Source organism: Octopus bimaculoides, chromosome 5 (assembly GCF_001194135.2).
Source record: "Octopus bimaculoides isolate UCB-OBI-ISO-001 chromosome 5, ASM119413v2, whole genome shotgun sequence".
Taxonomy (NCBI): domain Eukaryota; kingdom Metazoa; phylum Mollusca; class Cephalopoda; order Octopoda; family Octopodidae; genus Octopus; species Octopus bimaculoides.
Window position 1 is genome coordinate 16,555,864 of NC_068985.1, and position 16,820 is coordinate 16,572,683.

The window sequence follows — 16,820 nt, forward strand, 5'->3', positions numbered from 1 at the left end:
AAATTTATTATGAAATAGATAAATAATATCATTTCTTAAATAATGAATTGTCTTAATAGCATTTTGTCATAAAGCTATTCAAATTTCACAGTTTGCCAAAAATTTTTTTTTTTTCCAGTAGTTATTTTTTAGTAAATAGAAACCTCTGTAAAACATGTATACGTCTTTATTTAACAATAGCCAATATAAATGTTGGTTGGTTAGTTGCTTGATTTCTCCAGTCATGCTTTAGAAAGAAGGAGAAAGAGATACAGAGAGAGCTAACATAAGAGGTGCAGAATGAGTGCACATACAAGACTTGATCACAGGCAATGAGTAAAGGAACACACACACACACACACACACACACACACTGTCGTAGTGACAAAGGAGGAGAGGAGGTAGTAAGTGCAAGATTTGTTGTTGGAGAAGTTAAACAAATGTAAAATTTGTTATATTTCATTTTTATGTAAGGTGATAAATATTTTTCATTTGAAAATTAGTATTCATTTCAGCATTTTGTATAAGCACCAAGAAATTTGTTCAAGTTAAATTATATGTATACCATAATTCCTGATATTGCCCTTTGTAGCAAAAGTATACTTCCAAAGTTACTTGGCATCTGATGGCTAACACTCTAGTTTAAAATAATGGCTTTTACATCAGTGATTGGAGATATTAAACACTCTGCCACTAATTTCTCAATATCATTTGCAATGATGCAGTCTTTATTTTTGAGTTTTAGCATGTCATCATCATCATCATCATCATTTAACGTCTGTTTTCCATGCTGGCATGGGTTGGATGGTTTAACAGGAGCTGGTAAACTAGAGGGCTGCACCAGGTTCCACTCATCTGTTTTGGCTTAGTTTCTACGGTTAGATGCCCTTCCTAATGCCAACCACCTTACAGAGTGTACTGGGTGCTTTTTACATGACAGAGTAGGGGGCTCCAAAAGGGGTCTCAGGGAGTAGCGTCCCTGCCTTCTTGAGCTAGTTTTACACCACATTTCTTAAAAATTGTGGTAGAGGCCTTGGTCTCATGACCACTCACATCTAGAAACTGAGGTTGGAGGGTAAGCAAGGACATGCTCTCCGTAGAAAATCCAGCTCCAAAAAAGCCTCATGATAGCAAAGGAGAATGGGCACCAGCCCGCACAAAGGTTGAGGTGGGCTGCACCTGCCTACCTCAGTTGCTATGGCATTGAGGTAGATCCAGCCACCCCTGTTAACGGGGACAAACCCTGGATTTAAAACACTGGATGATGATGATGATGATGATGATGATGACTAGCACAGGTGGTTTGTACGTAACACCAACACAAGTGCTTTATGCATGACACTGGCACAGGTGCTCTATACATGGTGCTGGCATGGGTGCTTCATGTGGGGCCAGCATGGGTGTGAAATTAATATTTGTTACACTTTTAAAATTAACTCCTATTTTAGGTTGTATATATTTCCAGAAAATCTGTTACTTTATTACATAATATTGTATTGTATAATTTGACTTTAAGTTTTTTAAAATCTTTGTTCTGTTTTTAGGTTGTATGTGAACTAGAAACCAGTAATCAGTGGAGTTTTGATGTCCAATGGTGCCCTCGAAATCCTGGAATTATTTCAAGCGCTTCATTTGATGGACATGTCAGCATCTTTTCTTTGATGGGTGGAGGACATCCCTGTCAACCAACCAACAAGGTAATACTATTATGTAATGGCTGTAGACGGGTTGGGTGTCCAAATGTTTTCACATCAGTTTTTTTTCAACAGCAAGAGACAGTCTTATATAAAAAAAGAAAAAACCCTCCTCACTTTGGACCTTTTGATCAGGAAACACTAAATGTAGATGCAAGTATTATATGTGTGTTGTTTTCAGAGTAAGGGTTAACAAAGTTTACAGAGGACAGGCTGGTGTCCACCATATCTCTGCTCTTTCACCCCCTTCTGTTCATTATACTCCTTAAGGAAACCATGTTCAGGACTAGTTGCACTTAGTTCATTCTATATGCTTGTAATTTGGCTCTCATTGCAGAATCTCTGAAAGAGTTGCTGAAAATTTTTTAATGTAAACCTAAAGGTCAACATGTAAAAAAACAAAGTGCTTGTTAGCAAGAGAGAACATAAAATCCCAGTCATTGCTATCTTTATATTACATTCACTTTCTTTATTGACATACATTCACTTTCTTTATTGACATAGGTTTGGTGGTTGTCACAATCCATTTCAGTTCTTATTTGGAATTAGTGTCTCCTAGATCGGTCATAAGGACTCTGTCTAGGTCATATGAATTGATTAGTGCCATTTGAAAATTGGTTTTGCTTGATTTGTAGAAAGTAAGAAGGAATTTGATGCTGTGCATTTATTACAAGTAATGGGTTACTTGTAATAAAGGAATAGTGGAAGCTTTTTTAGGCTGATAGAGAACCAAGACTTGAGATGTAATAGATGTAATTAGCTGTAATTAGCTGTAGCAGAACCTATAGAATAAAGCTCAGTAGATGACATAGTTTCTAGTTACAATTACTTAGATAATTTAATTAATGTTGGATGTGCTTGTAATGAACTGAGGTAAGGAATGAGTGAAAGAAGCTTGGGAAGTTATTACATTTGTTAGCAGCAAAATGTTTTTGTCTTCTTGGAAAAAGCAAATTGTAAAAAGTGTTGATAATGTTTATGAAAACAAACTTTAAAAAAATTATGATGATAATTTTATTAATTGAGTAGCTTAAAAGATTTGGATATTTGTATGATTCATTTGAATACATGTGATGCCTCTCTGTAAAGTTAAAAAGCACCAGCATTACTTGTTTTCTGCTTTAATTACAATGAAGAATGTGTTTCATATGGCACTACACAGCAATGTTGGTGACATCATTGACTCACCATCATCATTTGGCATCCATTTTCCGTGCTGGCATGGGTTGGACGGTTTGACAGGAGCTGGTAAGCTGGAGGGATGCACCAGGCTCCAGTCATCTGTTTTGGCATGATTTCTACGGCTGGATGCCCTAATCTTAACTCATGTGGTCAGCAATCCAATGACTGAAGCAAGTAAAAATAAAAGATGCAAAGGAGAAGAGAATAGTTAATGAGAAGATTAGTCAAAGAAATGTTAAAACATTAAAACTGAGATCAAACTGATCAAGTAACTTTACATGTAATGTTCCAAACAATGCTTGCTGATATGGTAGGAATTATTGATAATTGATGGTCTGATATAAATTATGTGCATATAAAAAATACTTTTCTATCTTCAATGTTAATATCTGATCTACTTTTTTTTTCATCTGTCTAGGTTGCTGAATCATTTAATACTAATGTGTTTCCTGACCAATCTTCATCACATACTGCACCAGTCATCATTCCATTGCAAAAACCCCCCAAATGGCTATGCAAACCTGTTGGAGCAACATTTGGGGTAAGGATTATTAATCTATTTTTATGCTGCTGTGTTTGTCTTTTGTTAATTACTTTACCTTTGAATAAGTCTTGTGCTGATTGTGTTGGCTATTTTATATTGGTTTCATTGATCCTTTTAACAACAGTACCTGCAGTTATTTTTATATTGTGGAACTTGAAGTATCCATCCAAGGGTTTCTTTTAACTTAATATTCTACATGCCATTATCTATCACTTTATCTACTTTGAGTTCCACCATTAAATATAATTTACTTACTATTTCTTTAAGTTTCTAAATTTTCATAATATAAAAAAAGTACCATCTTTTTGTACAAGTCTGGCAATAGACATTATTTAAACTTTTGTCACTCTTTCTAACTATTTCTGTTGTTAATACTAAAAAAAAAAAAAGGTCAGAATATTGTAAATGTCCCAATCTCCTTCCTTGAACAGTTGAAACTTTTATGACTGTGTGATCAAGAATTATGTGGCATTTTGGGCAATTATCTTCTACTTTAGTGTTTTTGTGTGGAATTTGGTAGGTGACAACTGAAAGATCACTGTGTGTGCACACATATGTTTGTGTTTACATTCTTTTTCTCATGCTAGCATGGGTTAGACAAATGACTTATTGAAGCCTTGTTTTGCAACTTGATACCCTTCCTGTTTTTCAAGTAAGAGATCCCTTCGTAAGCCTTCAAAAGTTGAAGAAGAGACTAATCATTGCTTGTAGCTCATGACTTTTATAGAAGTGAGTGCAAACATGACAGTAGACACACTCACACACACACACACACACACACACATATTATGACAGTATTCTTTCAGTTTCCATCTACCAAATCTGTTCACAGTGCTTATGTGTGTGTGTGTGTGTGTGTGTATGTAGTATATTTTGTGTGTACATTTAGATGTACGACTGCTGCCAGTGAGTTTAAAACTCAACATAGAGTATCATCATGTAGTGCACTTCCTGTATAGTGATGTGGTTACTAGGCATTTTCAAGGGGCTTCATCTTTGTAACATAATGCAATAAGTTGTTCCCTAATGACCTGTGTGGTTCAGCATCCATTTGCTCTTGGAACATCCAATGCAGAGATGCAAAAAACTGCAATGGTGAAACATACACAAGGGAACTAATGATATAAACAGCTTGTGTTTATCATAGTTTCTGACAAATCATCATCATCATCATCATACGTCCGCTTTCCATGCTAGCATGGGTCGGACGATTTGACTGAGGACTGGCGAACCAGGTGGCTACACTAGGCTCCAATCTGATTTGGCAGAGTTTCTACAGCTGGATGCCCTTCCTAATGCCAACCACTCTGAGAGTGTAGTGGGTGATTTTACGTGCCACTGGCACGAAGGCCAGTCAGGCGGTACTGGCAACGGCCACGCTCAAAATGCTGTATTTTACGTGCCACCTGCACAGGAGCCAGTCCAGCGGCACTGGCAATGATCTCGCTTGAATGACTTTTCACTGATGCAGGATATAAACACAAAGAAGAAAACCTAGTGCTTTATAAACAAAGTCCCTTACAACAGAGTTTGAGAGACTTCCTTACCACTTATATGTATGTGTATGTGTGTGTACTTATGCACACACACACCTCAAAAGGCTTTGATTAGCTCAGTACTACTGTTGAAGGTACTTACCCAAGGTGTCATGCAGTGAAGTTGAACCCAAAACAATGTGACTAGGAAGCAAACTTCCTACCACACAGCCACACCAGCAAATATAAAGAAATGGACAAGGGTTTTATAATAAATTTCTGTTATTTTCCATTTTAAACAATTTTTAGTCTCTTTTTGTTTTTCTAATTAAAAAAAGATGATAAAGAATTAATATTTGCTTGTTTTCAGTTCGGTGGTAAGCTGATAACTTTTGAACACATTCGAGGAAATGTCAATCCCAACCAATCTCCTGCAGCTACACAAATGCAAAACCAATCTCGAATTGTTTGTATCAGTCAAGTTGTTACAGAGACAGATTTGTTACATCGATCGAACCAGCTTCAAAATGCTTTAAATAAAAACGAAATTGTGGAATTTTGTTCAATGAAAGCTGAGAATAGTGTTGATTCTATGGAACAAAACATCTGGATGTTTCTCAAGGTTTGTCATTTAAACAAATATTTCTGTTATTTTTGCTTCACACCATTATTGCTAATCTTTGTTGGCCCTTAAATATTAGGTGGCTAGTGTCAACATAGATTGTTTAAATTGTCTGTTTGCTTCTTTTTTTTCTTTTTCTTTTGTATTTTCTTCCAGTACAAATTTGTATTGGGAAAGCATCAAATGGCTAGTTTGTATCACATCCTGTACAACAAACTACAGTATTAAACATCTTGTTTGTTAATAAAGAGGAATTTCATGCATTTTGCCCATATTCCTTATGCCATGTAGTGTCTGCACTCATTCTATGATGTGCCATCATTATCATTGTATTTTTTTTCTTTTCTTTTCTATGTTGGCATGGTTGGGATGGGTCTTCTTCATCATCTGCCATACACAGCAACAGAGAAAACTATCCGTCTTTGTCATGTATGTCATGTTTTGTGGCATTTATTTTACAGCTTGATGCCCTTCCTACAGAATGAACTAAGTGCTTTTTAACATGCCACTGGCACTAAAGAGAGAGAGAGAGAGAGTCTGTGACAGAACTAAAAAGTCCTTTCTCTCTTGCATCAGATTTTTAATTCAGAATTACTCTTCTTGTAGATAAGGGGCTTTCCTTCATTTTGTTGGCATGGCTTTTACCTCTGGATGCTCTTCCTATTACCGATTATTTTACAGCATGGCCTGGCTTTATTTTATCATACTATTGGTTATGCTAGATCAGATTGGAGTCTAGTGTAGCCATCTGGTTCGCCAGTCCCCAGTCAAATCGTCCAACCCATTCTAGCAAGGAAAGCGGACGTTAAATGATGATGATGATGGTACCAGACAGAGATTCCTCCTCTACTCTACATTGCCCTCTGGCAGTGTCAATGGTTGCTAGTGTCACAGTCCCTCTGATATCACTATGAACCTACGCACATTCAAAGACCAGTTTACAAAACCATGTATATTATAATTACTGAATTCAAATATAATTCCTCTGAAATTAAATCTTTTGTTATAGTTATTTTTTATAAATGTGTAATTTCAGTCAAACTTTGAAGAAGATCCAAGGTCTAAATTCCTTCAGTTGCTTGGTTATAATAAAAATGAACTTGCCAAAAATGTAAGTTTTCTGAGAAAATTCTTTCTTGATTTCTATACTTTGGTCTTTCTGCAACTTTACAACTACAAGAATGAAATTTATAAGTAACAAAAAGGAACGCCATAATTTGGGGTTTCAACTCATACAATTTAGATATGCAGTAACTTTGATAACTTCATAGTCAGTGTACATATTACCTATTTTACTTCACATTAAAATAATTAAATATCCTATTTCAGTTAATTATTCTCATATGTCATATCTCTTTTACACATCTATTTGTCTCCCATCATTATACCAGAGATATACGAATCCATTCCAAATTCATAGAAATAAAGTGATTACTTTTTTGTGAAATTATAAAATTTAAAATATATTCTGATTTAGGAATTGATTGATGAGTGTATTTTCAAATTCAGACGTTTGTTCTAGATTTTACATTTTAGTGGCTTCTATTTTCTTGCACAAATAACTTATTACCCAGAATGGATCAATAGAATGACACAAATAGAATAGTGTATTCTGATTCAAACCATGCAATATTTGCATTAGGATGTGGACCTTAGGGTTATAAGTTTATCACTTTCTAGTGCAATTTGTATATCCCACAAAAGAAAATAAAATAAATTAAAAAAATGATAAACAAGAAAATAAGCTATATATTTCAATAATATTTATTTAGGATAGCTACAGTTCAGATGAATGTAAATATATTTTGTGAGCTCTGGAAGGGGCAGTGTTAACTGGACCCAACCTTGGCTTCATCAACTGGGTGTCAATGAGGGTGCCTGATTTTGAAAGACCCAGATACCATTCTTGAGATATTACTTTATACCTCACACTTTTATAAAGCCTTTATAAAGTTCTCTCCTATACTGAACACAAACATATGTGTTACTGTTGTGAAGGCTAAAAAAGGCAATTTCATTTCAATCCCAGGTGAAATTTTCCCAGTGTTTTTATCTGTTGTATTTACTGGTAGAGCCAACTAGAAGAAGCCCCTCTGGTCACTGATGCTGTTATAAAAAGCAGACCGATTTTCCTTAACACAGCGTCATCTTAAAAAGTGGACACATTAAACAATGGTAATCTTAGATGCCTCTAAAATGATGGGATGGTCATTGTTGGAATACTTTTGATCACAGGTCTATTCAATCAGACTTTATTTGGGGCTAAATAACAACTAGGGGATCATGGAGAAGTAAAATAATATTTATACAGAGCTTTACTAAGTAACTATCATGCCATTCTAGTGCACATTGCTACATTTGTAATGTATTTATGGCTGTTATGATCATGGATATTTCTACATGTTACCATCCATTGGAGGTGATTCTATCCATAACCACACATTGTCACATTAAAATATATCTTTCCCAAAATGTTACTTTTAATACCAGACAGTATTTACCTCATACTTAAGATTTAAAATACTTATTTGTTTCTGTAGGTATTGAAGCATGTAAGCCTGAATGAGGATCAACAAGGTGTAAATGCTGCAGAACTGGCTCAGAAAATGTCACTCTTGAATACTGTAAGTTGAATAATTTATTGTACATGTTGTGGCATTTGATATTTTTTTATGAAAATAGTAAATTGTTAGTTGAAATTTTAGATTATATCATTTCAATAAACCTTTGCAGAATTTTATAATTGACATTCCTTATCATTGTTCTTAAATCTGTTTTTTCCATACTTGGTTGGATTTCTTGATAATGCATTCTATGGCCAGATGCTATTTCTGGTGCAAATCCTTACTTATTTTCAAGTAAGGTATTTTATTCCACTTGCCTTCACCACATCAAATTACTTAGCTGCAGAACGTATTGTTTTTGTGGGACATAAGCTGGCTTCTTCACTGCCAAAGCAGTGTCAATGCATCAATGCAATTATGTGTGGGTTTGTACACATGCACACAAACACAATACAACAGGCTTCTGTGCTGTTTCCATCTACCAAATCTCACTTACAAAGCATTGATCAACCTGATGCTGTAGTAGATAATACTTTGCCCTCGGTACCATGCACATGAGTTGAATCCTAAACTGTATGGTTGTGAAATGAAGACCTTAACCACACAGCCATGCCAGCACCTAGAGATTGTGCTTATAATATTTAGATTTTCCATTCTGAAGTGGTTGCTCATCTAAGTACTAAGTGAGTTTGGTGTTGCCATTAGTGATCAGATAAGAATTGATGCTTTCAATGTGAAAGGACTGTAAACCATATTAGCTAAATTAACCAAATATGGTCATATGTTTCTATGATATTTGTAAGCTTCTTAGACCTTTGTTTTTAATTGTTTGTAGTTTCAGTTTCTTTCTTTCTTGCCTTTAACCCTCCAACGCGGAGTATAGGCCACTTATAATTGAATTCCACGTCGCATAAATTCTCGCTTCTGTACTTATACTCTGCCATGAATGTCCCCCTTTCTCTAGTTCCTTTTGTGTTGATTTACGCCACAAGTTCTTAGGCCTACCCCTCTTTCTATATCCATCCGGATTCCACTGTAAAGCACTTTTCGCTACATTTGGAAACAGGTAAATCTGGCCAAGTTGAAGTTGAATGGGCTAATCACCCATGCAATGGATTTTCAAATTGATTACGAAAACACTGATAGTTGACAAGTTTCAGCTTATGTGAGTGTAAATGTCTTTACACATATAACTGGTTACAAGTGCTTGTATGTATGTGTTTACTTGTACTTGCCAGTTTGGCTACTTACAGAGATGTATGTTTATATAAATGTAAAGTATGTTTACACAAATGTAATGTGTGTTTATATATGTTTGAATAATTTTGTTTTGATTTCAGGATTCCTTAGGACAGGGTGGTTTGTCTCTGAGTGGTCAAGGTTCCCCTAGTGTTGGTTCAAAGGTATTGTAATATTCTTTCAGAAACATAAGGCTATGTAAGCTCTAAGGCAAAAAAATCTTTTCATAAAGAGAGAAAGAGATCCAAGTCTAACAGATTTTTAATTCACTGCTCTTTAAATACATTTCAAATCTTTTATATATATTGGAATTTTAAGCAATTGAATGTCTTATTTCAATATGGTTTTCTTCGCAGACTCCTAACAGTATTGGAGAACCATCTGAAGCATCTTCGTTATTTGAAGATATTACCTTGCAACAACGGAATCTATCTGGATCACAATCCCCATTGCCTATTCCAGCTCATTCAAGTTTATCAGATACATCAAGCTCAAGAACTCCCCTCACAATATCCACTAATTCAGGTTTGTGTATTGTCTTATATTTATTACATGATGATAAAGAAATAGAAATGTTTCTTGAAGTTTTTTTAAACTATATATATTTGCATAATTTCATTCTCATAATGAAATTCATTCAAAATTATTGGATGATATTAGTTTACTTCATTGAAATTGTGAATACTTTGATCACTGCAATTTCAGCAGCAAATGCTTTATTTTTCCACACTGTCAACCCCCTTTATCATTATTCATATTATTCTTTTTAACTTTGACATTAACAAACCTTTATGCAGTTTGCCCACAGCTCTGTATAATCTATTTACATTTACCCCTTTAAAAGTTTTGTACTTATACGCGAGCTGTTTCTTATTGTGTGTGATAATCATATTCATCATAGACATTTTGAGGTGATTATCAAAGTCGCTGAATTAATTTGTTCTGTTAAATTCAGTTGTCATTTTTCTATAGAATACGTTTATCTGTAAGCCACACACTTCTACAGTCAGATCAAAGTTATCATGTTAGCAAATATTTTGAATCAATTCCCCAATCACTTGACTCAATTTAGTGATGTTGAAGTTTCTTTTTAATGATTTTGTCCTCTAAATGATTGCCCTTTTTTTAAAGTTCTTCTAAATACAATCAGTAAAATAGTATTGAAAGAAATATATAGTTTACATATAATTCATTGTTCATATCGCTATACAGAATCGATTTTTTCTGTTAGATTATCAAAGTTCAATGAATATATCCCAAAATAACATTTGTGATCGATCGATCCATCCAATAACATTTATGAAATAGGATAATCCAGTTTGCTGATTTCTGTTGCATAACTGGCTATGTATATTTTGAATAAGATGCATTAATAATTACAAAGTAATAATTCTTTTTATTTCAGATGCAAATGGTTTGCTTAGTCAAGCATTATTAATGGGTAATTTTGAAGCTGCAGTAGAGATGTGTCTTCATGAAAATCAAATGGCTGAAGCTATTTTACTTGCCATAGCCGGTGGTCCTGATTTGCTTCGGCGTACACAGAATAAATATTTCAGCACTAATCACAGTTCTTTAAGCCGAGTAAGCCAACTTTCATATTCAGCATGATAACATCCCATAAAAATGGGGCATTACTATGTACCATTGCTATGCACCAGTGTGTAGGAATCAATATCATTGAAAGCAGCGTTTTGGTAATACTGCAAACATCTTTATTTGGCAACTGTGTGTTCAATTGACCTGGCCTCATTTTAAATGGCTGTCATCATCTTTTTTTTTTTCTGTTTCTCATGCTGATATGAGTTGGGTGGTTTGACAGGATCCAGCAAGCTACAGGGCTGTGCCAGCATCTAGTGTCAGATTTGGCATGGGTTCTATTCCTGGATGCCCTTTTTAACGCCAACCACTTTACAGTGTGTAATGGGTGTTGTTTTTTTGTTGTGCCACTGGCACTATTGAGGTTGCCAAGTAATTTGCTAGACAGAAAAACAAAACAGGGAAAGGTGTAGAAAAATATAAAATATAATTTTTAAAAACTTGACTAAGTAGGATGAATGTTTGAGAGAGATGGAGCTGACTTTATGCCAGATGTTGAGAGGCTGAAGTATGACAGGGTGACAAGCAAAAGTGTCTTGCTATAGAGGAGATACATGGCAATTTTTATTTTTCAAAGGTGGTAAAAACTATATTACCCATGTCCATTTGGGCATTTTACATGAGAGCTGTTGCCATCTTTTTGCAAATTGTTGAATTCAACATCAAAATTAAATTAGTGTTATGCAGAATTAGGATTATAATAGAATAAGACCAAAGGTCAATTTCTTTCATTTTGTTCCCAGTATATATTTTTTTAATTGTTGATTTTTATATATAAAAGAAAATATGCTGATTTGATAATGGTTATTCTGTTCTTCTTCTTCAGTTAATTTCATCAGTTGTGACTCATGACTGGAATCATGTCATTCAAACCTGTAACTTGGACAACTGGAAAGAAGCTCTAGCTGTACTCATAACATATACGTCTCCAGAAGAATTCTCTTTTCTATGTGGTCAGTTATAATTTCAATTATTTACTTGACTTTTCTTTAGTGTTCATCACCATCATCATCATCATCATCGTTTAACGTCCGCTTTCCATGCTAGCATGGGTTGGACGATTTGACTGAGGACTGGTGAAACCGGATGGCAACACCAGGCTCCAATCTAATTTGGCAGAGTTTCTACAGCTGGATGCCCTTCCTAACGCCAACCACTCAGAGAGTGTAGTGGGTGTTTTTACATGTCACCCGCATCATTATTGTTTTAACAGTTACTCTTCCATATTTGTTGGGCCTGATGAAACTTGTTGAGGTAGGTTTTCTATTGTTACATGCTTTTCCTATTACCAACCCGCATCTGTCTCTAAATGAGGCAATATTTCCCATAGTTCTTCGAAAAACCAGCAACCCAATAGCTGGGCATGTTTTCATGAAAGATTGCAAATAAGTGACACCATTTGTCTGATTGGTCACTTTGTTTGGTGACCCTGAAAACGTCAAGACAAAGGAAAACATCAGACACATGCATGCACTCACCCATACACGTACATCTCTCCACACACACACAGACTGAGTGTTTTTTATCTACCAAATTCACTCACAAAACATCACTCAGCCTAGGTCTCTATTAGAAGATATTTGCCCAAGGTGCTATGCACTAGGATTGAACTCAAAACTATATGGTTACAAAGTGAACTTCTTGATCATATTGCATACCTTCATTTTTTTTAAATATTCTGAAATACTTTATGTTGTTGCAGTTGGTCCTCATGTCTCTTATGATTAAACAAACCTATAATCAAAGTCTTGATTACCTTATCTTTTATCAGACACTATATTATTTTGGACTACATTATCTAATATGTACTTTCTTTTTAAGATGGTAGGGTGTAGTTTGAGTGAAATTTGACCTGTGTAGGCTCCCTTGTTAGCTCATACATCATCATCATCAGCATTTAGCATCTGTTTTCCATGTTGGCATGGGTTGGACAGTTTGACAAAAGCTGGCAAGCCAGAGAGCTGCACCAAGATACAATTGTCTGTTTTGGCAAGGTTTCTATGACTGAATCCTTTCCTAACACCAACCACTTTGCAAAGTGTACTGGGGCTTTTTACTTGACACCAGCACAGGCACTTTTTGTGTGACACCAATATGGGTGCTTTTGATATGGCCCCAGTACCTATTTCTAATTCTTTAATATAAAATTTCTAAATTTCCAATTTCAATTTAATTTTCAGATTAACTCTCACAGCTAAATTAGATTTTGTATCTCTTCTCATTTCTTTGTTTGCAATAATTAAAATATAATGAAATGCAAAATTTAAAAAATTGAATAAAATAGTTTTAAATTCTTGTCTACCAATTTTTTTTCTTTTTTGCTTTAGATTCCTTGGGAAGTCGACTTGAAGCTGAGAAGGAATCATCAGTCTATGCTAGTTTGTGTTATATTTGTTCAGGAAATGTTGAAAAACTTGTTGAAAATTGGCAACAAAATTCACAGAATGCAAGTGAGCCCTCAGCTCTTCAGGTTAGTATAATTGATGAAGGATTTTATATATTTTTTTTTCAATTTGTCAGAAATTGCAGGAAAAAGGAAAAAATTTGATGCCCTTCCTAATGCTAACCACTCTGAGAGTGTAGCAGGTGCTTTTTATGTGTCACTGGCACAGTAGCCAGTCAGGGGACACTGGCATTGACCATGTTTGGATGGTGCATTTTACATGTTACCAGCACAGGAGCCAGTCAGGGGACACTGGCATTGACCACATTTGGATGGTGCTTTTTACATGCCACTGGCACGGGAGACAGTCAGCAGGGAATTGGAACTGACCATGTTTGGATGGTGCTTTTTACATGTCACCAGCACGGGAGCCAGTGAGGGGGCCCTAGCATCGACCACGTTTGGATGGTGCTTTTTATGTGCCACTAGCACGGGAACCAGTGAAGGGGCACTGGCATCAACCACATTCGGATGGTACTTTTTATGTGATACTGGCACAGAAGCCAGTCAGGTGGCACTAGCATGGCCCTTCAATTAGTAGTTAAACCTCCTCCCAACATATGGAGATGCGAGATTCTCCGTTATAGTATAGGTGATCCAACTAAAATGTTGAGTATTCCAAACAAATCACACAGAAAAGATGTAGACTCTGCGGGTCACACAAAGGCAATCCTTTTAGAGGAGAAGTAACTCTGAATAAAAAAGTAATGCAAAAAGAAAAGAAAAAAAAAACTACTTTTTTTATATTCTTTTGAAAATTTACTGTAACCTTTTAGCATCACCATCATTTAATGTTTGTGTCCCATGCTGGTATGAGTTGGAGCCACTAATAAAATCCAACCAGGATCCATTAAGGCTGTGTTAGTCTTCAGTGTCAGTTTAGCAAGATTTCTGCAGCTGGATGCTCTTCCTAATGCTAACCACTTTACAGAGTCTACTGTTTTTTGCATAGTACCAGTACCAATGGGGTCATTAAGTAATCTGCAAGGCCCTAATTAATCCACAACACTCCCCCCACCTCACAGGGTGAGACTAGTATTGAGGAAAGTGGCTTTGTACCAGATGTAGAGAGGCTAAAGTAGGAAAGAGGGACAGGAACAAATGTATGAATCTTTCTATTTCAAATTATCTAACTGTAATAGACTGAACAATTGACTATTCCATTTCTTTCCATTTTAGGACCTGGTTGAAAAAGTCATGTTATTACGCAAAGCTGTTGAATTTTCTCAAGGCCAAGAAATACCAATAAAAGAAGGATTAGTTGCCGATAAACTTTGCAAATATGCCTCAATTCTTGCTGCACAAGGAAATTTGAATACTGCCATTAATTACATGAACTCATTTCCAGGGGTAATTATGAACTTTTAAAAAATTTTAATTAACCGTATCTTCTTTAGTAAAAATGGAATGTTGATTTATAGTATTGTTTCTGTCTGAAAGTTATAAATTATAAATTTTATTTTAGGTTTTGTTTGTAATTATTTGTTCTTATTCATGTAATTTTTTTTCTGTTACCAGCCTGCCCTAGATTCAATGAAGGACCGTTTGTTTCATGCTCTCAATGGGAATGTAGCTGGTGTGCAACAACCAGCTTTCCCGTTTCAAAAAGTAGAAATCCTTCCAGAAGGGGCTCAAAGGGGCCAACAACAACAGCATCTACAACAGCAGCAGCAGCAACTACAACAACAACAGCAACTACAACAGCAACACCAGCAACAACATCATCAGCAACAGCAACAACATCAACAACAGCCTTATCAAGCATCACAACCCCAACAGGCTTACGGACAAGCTCCACAAAATTTGTACCAGCCAAACCTGCAACAGAATCAATCTTTCCAGAAACAGCAGGAAGAACAAAGACTTGGATTGAATTCACAACAGGTCAAATTTAATGAGGTTTTACACTTTCTTTTTCTCTTGAATTTAAGTCAGTGAAATATTTGACATCATCGCCATCGTCATCACCATCATCATCTTCATCATCATCACTGTCATCATTTAATGTTTGTTTACCATGCTGTCATAGATTGTATAGTTTGATAGGATCTGGCAACAGGAAAAAAAAACACCTTAACTAAATGTGTGTGGGAGGTTGGGAGGGGGTATTAAAACTGGTGATACCAATGTTAGTGGTATGTTTGTATCATTGGTATTTATAATTGAAAGTAAATTGTAATTTGAAGTTTTAGTTTTCTATCTTTCATCATAACCTATACCTGAAAGCAATTTTTTTTTAAGTCATGAGGAAGTGAATTTTTCATATTTTTGCAATTCCTATCATTTCTAAAAGCATTTCAGGAAATAAATGTCACCATTTCAAACTGACATTGAGTCATGAATTAATTAATGATGAATTAACACCTAACAAAATATTGACTTTATTAATTAAGTAATATTGTGAGCACTCTTAATACATAAAATTTTATCATCACCTTCACAGACGTTCACAATATTCCATAATTAATAAAATCCTTTCTCCTATTGGCACAAGGCCTGAAATGTTAAGGGAGGGCTAGTCAATTACATCAATCCCTAGTGCTTGACTGGTACTTAATTTATCAATCCTGGAAGGATGAAAGGCAAAGTCAACCTCGGTGGAATTTGAACTCAGAACATAAAGACAGACAAAATACTGCTAAGCATTTTGTCTAGCAAATCTGTGCCAGCATGGAACATAGACGTTAAATGATGATGATGATTTAAACATGATAGCAAATGGTAACAATGTTTTATGTTTGTTTTATGGTGATTGATAGACTGCTCTACACTTAACATAGAAAAGCAAATAGGTAAGTGAAATGAAATTCTGACAACTCTAGCATGGATTCTTGAACAATGGACAACTTACACAAAAAAAACCCCACACTTATTAATTAATCATGAATATCGTTTATTAAATTTATATAATATTGTCCAACTCAATCTTACGCCAAAGTTTCACAAAATTAAAAAAAAAAAAAATTTGTGTTTTAGATAAGACTTAATCCATTACCCTGTTTAATATGAACACCTGGCACCTGAGTGTCCTTAGTGGATATTTGGGCAGGTCTCTGATCTCAAAGTAACTTTCCCTCTTCCTTCCATTAGTTACGGATACCCGGGAAAGACTACAACTACTACTTTTTCTCTTCTGACAGAAAATAAAGATAAACCCCTCAGAGTTTAAAGTAATTAAGTAGAGTTCATAGAACCTCTGTTGACACTGTATTTGATTAATGTCATTTAATATTGTTGATTTTCATTTTGAATTCATTTCAGGTTCAAGCAATTAGCCAGTTTCGAACTACAACTACCCCTAGTTCATATTTTGGACAAAATCAGTATCCTAGTACGAATGGTTCAGCTGCTGCACCACAAATTCCATCTTATCCAACACATATGAGTTCTATGATGGCTCCGTCAACTGGTGCCCCAATGTCTAAAGGTAAGATCTTTACTATCTCTCTCTCTCTCTCTCTCTCTCTCTCTCTCTCTCT

At 35.3% G+C, this 16,820-nt stretch overlaps 1 protein-coding gene across 3 annotated transcripts in view; it reads left to right on the forward strand.

Moving 5' to 3' along the window:
- LOC106868452 (protein transport protein Sec31A) overlaps positions 1-16,820 on the forward strand; it is a 58,759-nt gene that overhangs the window by 19,016 nt on the left and 22,923 nt on the right. For 2 of the 3 annotated variants that reach the window (XM_052968152.1, XM_052968154.1), the window contains exons 9-21: positions 1,524-1,676; positions 3,274-3,396; positions 5,245-5,496; positions 6,533-6,607; positions 8,037-8,120; positions 9,401-9,463; positions 9,656-9,824; positions 10,705-10,883; positions 11,725-11,851; positions 13,226-13,368; positions 14,521-14,691; positions 14,860-15,240; positions 16,603-16,768. In XM_052968152.1, coding sequence (XP_052824112.1) covers positions 1,524-1,676; positions 3,274-3,396; positions 5,245-5,496; positions 6,533-6,607; positions 8,037-8,120; positions 9,401-9,463; positions 9,656-9,824; positions 10,705-10,883; positions 11,725-11,851; positions 13,226-13,368; positions 14,521-14,691; positions 14,860-15,240; positions 16,603-16,768 — 2,086 coding nt within the window. The remainder of the gene's footprint in view (positions 1-1,523; positions 1,677-3,273; positions 3,397-5,244; positions 5,497-6,532; positions 6,608-8,036; positions 8,121-9,400; positions 9,464-9,655; positions 9,825-10,704; positions 10,884-11,724; positions 11,852-13,225; positions 13,369-14,520; positions 14,692-14,859; positions 15,241-16,602; positions 16,769-16,820) is intronic. The other variant, XM_052968153.1, reaches the window with a different exon arrangement.